Source organism: Delphinapterus leucas, chromosome 2 (genome assembly GCF_059928025.1).
Source record: "Delphinapterus leucas isolate spDelLeu-1000000601 "Yukka" chromosome 2, BTC_Dleu_Yukka2, whole genome shotgun sequence".
Classification (NCBI taxonomy): Eukaryota; Metazoa; Chordata; class Mammalia; order Artiodactyla; family Monodontidae; genus Delphinapterus; species Delphinapterus leucas.
In genome coordinates, this window is record NC_143130.1 from 181,116,410 (window position 1) to 181,125,195 (window position 8,786).

At 66.7% G+C, this 8,786-nt stretch overlaps 1 protein-coding gene across 2 annotated transcripts; it reads left to right on the forward strand.

Annotated features, from left to right (window-relative positions):
* The first annotated feature begins 4,419 nt into the window (after nucleotides 1-4,419).
* Nucleotides 4,420-6,062, forward strand: CRIP1 (cysteine rich protein 1). Of its 2 annotated transcripts, XM_022575899.2 has the most exons (5): nucleotides 4,420-4,551; nucleotides 5,453-5,547; nucleotides 5,619-5,676; nucleotides 5,757-5,803; nucleotides 5,928-6,062. In XM_022575899.2, exons 1-4 carry the CDS (start codon nucleotides 4,512-4,514, stop codon nucleotides 5,795-5,797), a joined length of 234 nt encoding a protein of 77 aa, XP_022431607.1. In that variant the 5' UTR covers nucleotides 4,420-4,511; the 3' UTR covers nucleotides 5,798-5,803; nucleotides 5,928-6,062. The 2 variants fall into 2 exon arrangements, with proteins under 2 accessions (XP_022431607.1, XP_089764430.1); XM_089908304.1 differs by lacking the exon at nucleotides 5,619-5,676.
* Nucleotides 6,063-8,786: the final 2,724 nt, after the last annotated feature.

Sequence of the window (8,786 nt, forward strand, 5' to 3'; positions counted from 1 at the left end):
ATGAACGTGCCCAGCTGCTGGACTGAGGAGGCTGGAGTTTGAGGCGGTGCTTCATGGGCCTTGGCTCCAGGGCAGAGATTCCTGGAACCAGGCTCAGCCTGGGGTGGGGGGAGGGGGAGGGGGAGGGCAGGGCGGACTGAGGGAACTCAAGGTTGTAGGTGCCCCCATCCCTCCACCCCAGCCCCTCTGCATCCCGCGCCTGCTTCCAGCAGAGGAGGAGGGGGGCCTTCTCCTACCCTGGCCAGGCCGTGGCCTGGTGGACAAGATCAGCGTCCTTCTGGGAAAGCACAGAGTCCGTTCCCTTCCCCAGCCCCAGGGCCGCCCGGGGCAGGACCGCGGGCCAGACAAGGGGCCCCGGGAGACAAGCTGTTAAAAATAGGCCCTGGGAATGTCTGAGTCTCCACGACTCAGCCTCAGCCGGGCCTGGGGGAAGGGCAGGGAGGGGTGGACTCTGGGGGCAGGAAGCCAGCTCTGGCCCAGGGCTCAGCAGTGGTCCTGGAGCACATGTTGGCCCTGCAGGGCATCTGGGTGCAGGAACACCAGACAGGCCCTGCTGGCCTCCAGCCCTAGCAGGAGACATCCTTACACCTGTCCACACTGAGGAGGGGGCCCGGAGACGGGGGCGCTGGGCACTGGGTGGGGGCTTTGAGAATGGTAGGGAAGAGGCCAGAGGCAAGTGTCACAGTGTATGGCGTGGGAGGGGGCCGGGGGGGGGGGGTTGTCTGTCCAGCCCTGAGGGGCAGAGCTTTCCTGGTGGATCCTTCAGCAGTCACCGGGGCCCAGCCCTGCCTTCACCAATTCTCCCGGCACCTGGAGCCCAGGCAAGCCCTGCCCTGGGGCCCCAGCCTGGTCCTCTCCATCCAGAATTCTGCGGCAGGGCAGGGTCCTGCCCGGTTCCCATCTGGGTCTCCCGCTGAGCCTGGGTGGAGCTTCAGCAGGCGAGGGCGCGGGAGTGCGCAGAGAGAGGGTGAGCGTGTGGAGGTGGCCTTGGCCAGGCAGCCAGAACTCCGCAGTGACCTCCCCCCGGTCTCAGGGCCCTGGATGCCCTTAGGCTGGCTTGGGGCAGGGTGGACATTCTGGGCACAGAGCAGCCTGGGGCAAGTAGCCGTCCTGGCCGCTGTCCCTCACACTCCAGACGCAGCCCCTGTGCCTCCAGCCAGCGCTGGGAGGGAGAAGAGCGCAGAGCCATGGTGCTGGTAGCGCCGGGGCGGGCCGCATCTTGGGGTGTGCGAGGTGCTTCACTCTGTACCTTCCATGGGTTTGTGTAGCAAATGCCACTAGGGCCCCAAAAGAGTAAGGAAAGGGGTGGAGGGCCAGGCAAGGCAGATCTGGGCCTTGAACTGGACCAGTGGTCCCGAGTCTGGTTGACCTTGGGCCAGGCCATTGCCACTCCCCCACAAGTGCATCCTGGGCAGGTGAGCCCATGGAAGCAAGAAGCCTGTTCCTGGAGGGGCTGTCAGGGCCCTGATGGGCACCCAGTCAAGCCTCAAATGGGGGTGTGCCTGGCCATAGAGTCTAGGGGGCTGAAGGATCTGTCCACCCACCACAGTCCCCCAGTGCTGGGGGGGTCTGCAGCTGGAGGGGTCCCCACCGCCACAGGTGGGCAGGACAGACAGGGAGCTGGGGGAGTTGAAGGGGCACGTCAGTCTGTGACTGAAACTTTGGGACGGTTCCAGGCAGCAGTGTGTGTGTGTGTGTGTGTGTGTGTGTGTCTGGAAAAACCGTGCTATGTAGCAACCAGAGGGCAACGCCCATGGCCCTCGGTCCCCCCCTGGCATCCTCCCCACAGGGGCCCGTGCTGTGACCATGGCAATGGCAATAACAGCGGGGAAGGCCAAGAAGAGATTCATCACCCTGCTTTTCAAGGGGGGGCTCTCAGCTCCCCCCACCCCCAGGGTCAGGCGGGCTTGGAGTCCCAGTGTTGGTGGTGTGGAGGCGTCATCCCTGGGGCCAGGTGTGTGGAGGGCAGACAAGCTGGCTCACAGCCCCACCTGGCCCGGAGCCCTGAGTGGGCTGGGGGTGTGGGCCGGGCAGAAACATGGGAAGGCAGCTGCTCAGAGAAGGGCCTCGTGCACGCATGCCCCGAGAGACACCCTGATGGATACGCCCACCCAGGAAGGCACTGGGACACACGCGTGCGCATCCAGGCAACCTGTCGGTCACTGTCCCCCTCCAGCTCATCATCCCGGTGGAGTTGACCTCTGCCCGGCACACCCATGGGGCAGCCTTCTCAGGGATCTGCAAGGCGGTGCGTGCAACACGTGTGGCCTGATGCCCAGGATCTGCTGTGACAGACGCCCGCCTACCCCAGAGTGTCCTGCCCCGTGCCCCCCGCCCACGCGGTCCTCTCCATCACCAGGGGCCTTTGCCCTTCCTCCCCTCTCGCTGCTTCTACCTGTCTGCATTTCCTAGCTGTGTCTGTGTCTCCGTGTGCCCCGTCCACCCCCCCACCCCCCGGCACTCTCCTGCTTTCTTTCCTGCCCACCTTGCTCTCTGGATCATGGAGCCAGGAGATGAGGGAAGCCAGGACCACCTCCTGTTCCTGGCCTGGCCTGGTGGCATCAGGTGCAGGCCAAGGAGACACCAAGGGCCGGGTGGGGGTGGTGGGGAGGTCGGGCCGGTGGTGTCGGCTCCAGAAACCATGCTGAGGTGCCCCTGTGCCAGGCAGAGAGGGTGTTGAGGCTCCGGGCCCGGAGCAGGCTGGGCTGGGGCTCCACCAGTGCAGGGCAGGGCGTGCACCGCCTCCTGAGGGCAGCGGGCAGCCGGGCACCGGGGCTACCCACCTTGTGGACCCCGGAGCTTGCACAGCTCCGGGGGGGGGGGGCAGAACTATGGCCTCAGAGAGGGGGTCCCAGGGAGGTGGGAGTGACTGGAGAGCGGTGTGGGGGGCCCGCCGCGGGAGTGTGGGGTCCAGCGGGCCGTCCTCCTCACCAAGGCTGGGGTGCGGCCGGCCTCCCTGACCCTTGAAGGCTGGGAGCTCTCACCGCCACTCCGACCCGGGCCTGGTGGGGCGCCGTCGGGGTGGAGGCAGCCACGGCTTCCACTCCTGGTCCCGTTGCCAGACCCTGGGGGGTGGGGGTGGGGGCTGCTCGCAGCGGGTGGTAAGGGTGAGGGCGTCACTGTGTGGGGAGGCCGGAGCTCCTGGGCCCTGTCAGAGGATGGTCTCCAGCACCCTCCATGGGGACAGGGCCTGGACAGGCCCAGAGATGACGTTTTGTTTGGCGAGATGGGTGTGTTGAGGGCACATGAGGACGCTGGTAAAGCTTCAGGGTGTAGGATGGAGACACGGCTAGGGAGGTGACCTGGGTGACAGTGATGGAGGAGGGTTGGCCCAGGCAGAGTCCTACAGGGCACAGAGCACTGGGACCCCACCCAGGCCTCCACCTTAGCCTGGGCTAAGGCGCCGGCCAGCCGCCTCCCCTCGAGGGCCCCACCCCCTTGAGATGCAGGCCTCTCCGCTGGTCCGCAGAGGCTGGCCTAGGACCCCGCAGCCCGCGAGAGAGCCAGCCCCCTAGGTCTTCCCCCATTCCTGGGGCAGGTGGGGTCCGCGGTCTCTGCCTGGCACGGCGGAGGCTCCAGGGCCGCTCCCGCTTTCCTTGGACGAACGACTTGGACCGCTCTGCACTCGGCGCTTCCCGCAGAGATAAAGACCCCTCCCCCGCTGGCCCCGGCATCTCCCAGACAGCCTGGGCCGGCCTGGGCGTCGCCGCATCCACTTCCCGCCACAGAACCCCCAGCCCCTGCAGCCGATGGCTGTCCCCGTGGAGAAAAGGGATGCCCCGTCGCAGAGTCCCCTCTTCTGAATACCCTGGGGACGTTCCTGCTGCAGTCCGATGGACTTCCAGGGGCGGGTCTGAGGTGGGGCGCGTGAGAGAGACCGGTATGTCCCTCGGGGGTGGGGAACTGGGGCGGGGCGGAGCGGGGCGGTCCTCCTGGCCCCGCGCGTGATGGAGGCCGCGGGGAGTTCCTGGGGGAGGGCTACCAGGCTGAGACTCCCGTGGCAGGTGTCCCCAAACCTCCACCGGGGGAAGGGGACACGCTGGTTTGCATCTCTTTGCATTTTAGAGGTGACCGGTTCCCTCCCTGGCTCCGGCATATCTGGGGCTGGGGGTGGAGTGCTCCCTCCTGCTCTTGGGGAGCCCACTGCCCCAGATCCTGGACCCGGCGAGTCCAGAGTCCAGGGCGAGGGGCGGGGCTCCTCCGGGTGCTCCAGCCCCGCCCCTTCAGTGAGTCCCCACGGATCTCCTGCACTGCTCGGATCACGCTCTGTCGTCGGCTAGGCCCGGGTCGTACCCCAAAGCGGGCGTGGACCAGATGACCTTTCTCGGTCTGCTGGCTTGGGTCCGAGGCCTCCGGGCCCAAGTCCAGGGCTCAGGGGGCGGGGCGCTAGGGGCGGGTCCCAAAGGGGCGGGGTCCCGGGGTGCTTGAAAGGCGAGGACCTGGCGCGACCCACCTAGTCCCGCGCTCCGCTCTGCTCCCGCTCAGCCACTCGACCCGGACCCGGCGCCACCATGCCCAAGTGCCCCAAGTGCAACAAGGAGGTGTACTTTGGTGAGCGCACTCCACCCCCACCCTCCCCGGCTCGAACTGTGGGTCCCTGAGCCGCCCCACGCGGAAGCGCGGCCCAGGGTCCCCGCCGCGGGGCCGCTCCGGTGGGCCGGGGGCGCAGGGGGACTTGGGGCACCGCCTCGGGGCGACGCCTCAGCCTTGCCCGCGGCCGCCTGGATGTGCGGGTCGGGACCCCTGCGTCGGACGGCCCTCCATCTCTGTGCCCCGCTGTCTCTCCGGGTCCCTCTGGGCCTCCCGTCTCTGAGTCTGCCCGTCTCTGGGTCTCCCGTCTCCGGGTTCCGCTCTCTGGCCTCCTCTCGCGCGCGCCCTGGGCGGGGACCCCGAGGGGTAGGAAGGAACGCGGGGCTCTGGCCGCCCCTCCCAGCGCTAAGTAGAAACACACGCGGAAACCGGCGTCCCGGGCGCGAGACCAGGCGCGCTCAGATCCCGGGCGCCGCCTTCCTGTCCCGCGCCCCGGGGCCCACCCAGGGGAAGGGCAGGAGGAGGTGGGAAGTCCCCCCGCCTCGCCACGGGGAAGGGCGCCCCTTACGCCCCACCGCCGTCACCGGTGCAGAGGCGGAGGGCTCAACCCGGTAGCCGGCCCGGGTCCCGACCCGAGGCCCCCTCGCCTTCTCCTGCAGCCCCACCCAAGCCCTCAGGGGCGCGCTCAGGACCGGCGCCCACCCCCGCTAGTTGGGCGGGACTGGTTGGGGACTGGAGGTGCCCCTCTCCCCCTGTGGGGCACAGGTGCCGCTGAGACCTTGGGTGGGCCACCGGGCATGCGTGGGCGAGGCCTTGAGCAGAGGTGGCTGGAGAAGGCGCTGTGCGAGCAGGTGGGTGTGCCCCGTGTCCCAGGAGCAGTGTCTCACCTCACGGGGCGGGGGGCATGTCTGTCCCTCTGCAGCTGAGCGGGTGACCTCCCTGGGGAAGGACTGGCATCGCCCTTGCCTGAAGTGTGAGAAATGTGGAAAGACGCTGACCTCGGGGTCTCACGCCGAGGTAGGTGGGGCCTGGAGGGAGGCGGGGGCATGGGGGAGGGGTGACAGGCCCTCATGCGCCTCTCTCTGCAGCATGAAGGCAAGCCTTATTGCAACCACCCCTGCTACGCGGCCATGTTCGGCCCCAAAGGTATGCTCCCCGCAGCCCCCACCTGACCCTGACCTCCACAGCCCCTGGCCACCCCTAACCCGCCCACTGCTTCTCCGCAGGCTTCGGGCGCGGTGGGGCAGAGAGCCACACTTTCAAGTAAACCCAGGTACACCCCCATCCCCCTCGCCCTGCCCAGCCCAGCCAGCCCTGAGAGTGGGGTCCCCCACCCTGAGTGCGGTCCGACCACTCCTGGGGCTTGCACTCACCTCTGTCCCTGTCTCTCTGCACAGGTTTTGGAGACCCCATCCCCGGCTGCCCGCCGGGCCGCTGCCCCTCGAGGCCGATGGCAGGCCCTCCCCACAGGCACCTGGGGCTCCCCTGTAGACCCTCAGGCCCTCAATAAACCCGGACACTTGGAAGACCTACTTGTGTGTGCACTTCACTGGGGGAACAGTGCAGGGGGCTGCAGCCTGCCGGGCACTTGCTCTTCCTGCTGCAGCCAGCCTTGCTGCCCACTGCCCTGGTGGGGGTGGGGGTACTCTGCCAGGGAGCCACCCTGGACAGCCCCGCGTTCAGCCCTTCAGATGCCCCAGCCCTCCTCTGCAGCTCTGGGATTGGTCAGCGGGAACACGAGGCTGCAGGGTGAATCCGCTGAGCTGGTTCCGTTTTTTGAGAAGCTTTGGGGAGCTGTGGTGGGGAGCCCTCTCCTGCCCTCTCCACTTCCTGCTGCTCCTCCCTTGTCCCCATCCCCCATCGCCACCCTGCCGGACTGGGCCAGCCGAGCATCCACCCAGACACCTCATCTGCCCCCGCGCCATGCCCAGGGACTAGCAGGTGGCCGGCTGCCCAGTAGGGACTAGCAAGTGGCCGGCTGCCCGATGGGGACTTTGAGGTGAGGACTGGCTGGGCGGCAACGGCTAGGGGCTTTCTGAAAACTCCTGTTTCCGTTCAGGGAGCAGCTGCAGACTGGGCCACCCTCAGAGCCCTCGCTGTTCCCCCCACTGGCCACTCACACTCCGGCCCTGGCAGATGGCCACTGTCCCAGGGCTCGGCTGATCTAAGGAGCCCAGAGAGGTCATCTCAGCCTTGCAAATGGCCTCAGCCCTGCCCCATGGCTTGGCTGGGGGTCCGGCAGGCCTGAGCTGGACAGGCGTGGGGGGCCCCAGGGTGGTGTGTGGGGTCACGTGCGCGTGTGCGTGCGTGTGTGTGTGCGTGAGATTTGTGTGATTCATAGAGTTCCAAGGGGTGGGAGCTGGAGTGCTTCTGGGGACAGATGCAATTCAGCGGGGGAGGCGGGAACAGAGGATACTAAGTGAGGCCCGGTTTCTCAGTGGTGGGGTGCGGGGGGTGGAGGTGTCATCTGGGGGCGCAGCAGCTAAGGGCTTGTGGCCAGAGCAGGCACAGAGGGGGGAGTGGGTGCACCGGAAGGTTCGCGCTGAGCTGCTGGGAGGTGGCCCTGAAAAGGCAGCAGAAACCCCTGGCCCCTCCGCCACCGCGTGGCTCAGTCTGGGTGTGGGGGGCAGACTTGGAGTGAGCGCTTAGAGCGCTGAGGCCCACAGGGAGAGTGGGTCAGCCAGGCCTCAGGCTGGGGAGGAAGGCACTCTGAGCAGAAGGCCCAGCAGGTGCAAAGGCCGGAGAGGGAAAGGGCTCATCGGGTTCCAGACCCAATGCATCAGGAACCATATTGGGCGAAGGCTCCAGGGTGCTATGGCAGGCCTTAGCAGCATGGCCTCTGAGCTGTGGAGACAGAAGTCAGGGCCAGACTGGAGGCCTGTGCTGGTCCCAGCCCCAGCTCAGGAGGGGACTGGAGGGGACTGAAGGTGAGGTGAGGGGCAGACAGCAATACCCCCGTGCCCGTGGGGGAGGAGGGCTCTCGGGAGGTAAGCTGCCCTGGCACTTGTCAGGTGGCCACTGAGACAGCCTCCTGGGGTGGGGGTGCCCGGGTCAGAGGCCAAGTTCTGGAGAATGGGTTAGTTCTGGGGGGACACAGGGAGTGAGCAGCTGCTGTGCCTGAGACGGCAGGGGGGGGTGGTGGGGTGGTGGGGTGGGGGCGGGAAAAGGTGAACACCAGGCGGAAGGTGGGGCGTCAGGCGTGACCGCACTTCCTGTGGGCTTGGTGAGGGCTGGAGGGGGGCTTGTCTGGGGAGCACTTGGGATCCAGGGAGGCCTGCTTCCTTTCTCTTCATCACTTCTCTTTCCCTTCTTCTCTCCTTCCTTCACTCTGTCCTCTTTACAGCTTTATTGGGGTATAATTTCATACCGTAAAACTCACCTATGCACATTCGATGCTTTTTAACCAGTTCACAGAGCTCTGCAACCGTCACCACAATCCAGTTCTAAACCATTCTCCTTAACCACAAAAATTCCCTCATGCCCATCTGCTGCCACTCCCCAGTCCTGGTCTCTTTCCAGGCCACCACTACCTGCCTCCTGTCTCTGTACACTTGCTTTTCTGGACACTTCCTATAGATGAAAGGCGCGTACAACATAGTGTTTTGCATCTGCCCTCCTCTGTGTCTGCGCTTCCCGGCACTTTGACCCGCCATCAGTGGTGCCGGGAGGGTTCCGTCCTAGGGCTGACTGCCCAGCTGGCGGCCTTTTGGGTTGTTTCGGTCTGGCTGTTATGAACAGAGCTGCCTGGAACGTCCGTGAGCGGGAACACGAGTCCTCACAGGTTCCGGGCACTGGAACTGTGGGGTCGTCTGGTAGACAAGTCTAGCTCTGAAAGAACCGCCAAACTGCTTTCCAAAGTGGCTGTGCGGATACTCCTTTGAAGACTGTCTCTTCAATGGCAGGAAGGAGAGGCTGAAGGTGCAGGGCAGAGGGAGGCCGGGGTGGGGTGGGCATGGGGGTAGGGGGTAACGGGGGCTAGCCGGACAGACGACGGACTGGACGGGGAGGGGCCAGGCGGGGTATGCAGGCGTAGGTTTGAAGGGGGAGAGAGTCGCCGGCCGTCCGGGAGGAACACCCGCCCGCGCGCTGCGGGGTTGAGCCGTCGGGGTACGTCCCCCGGTACCCGGGCGCTGGCCCCTGCGTCTCCGGCCTGGTACGCGCTGCGGGGTCCCAGGGCTTCTGGAGGCCAGAGAGGGCTTCCGGAGGCTGAGGGTCGCTCCCGCGTGTCGGTGGCGCCTCTCGGCCGCAGGGGGCAC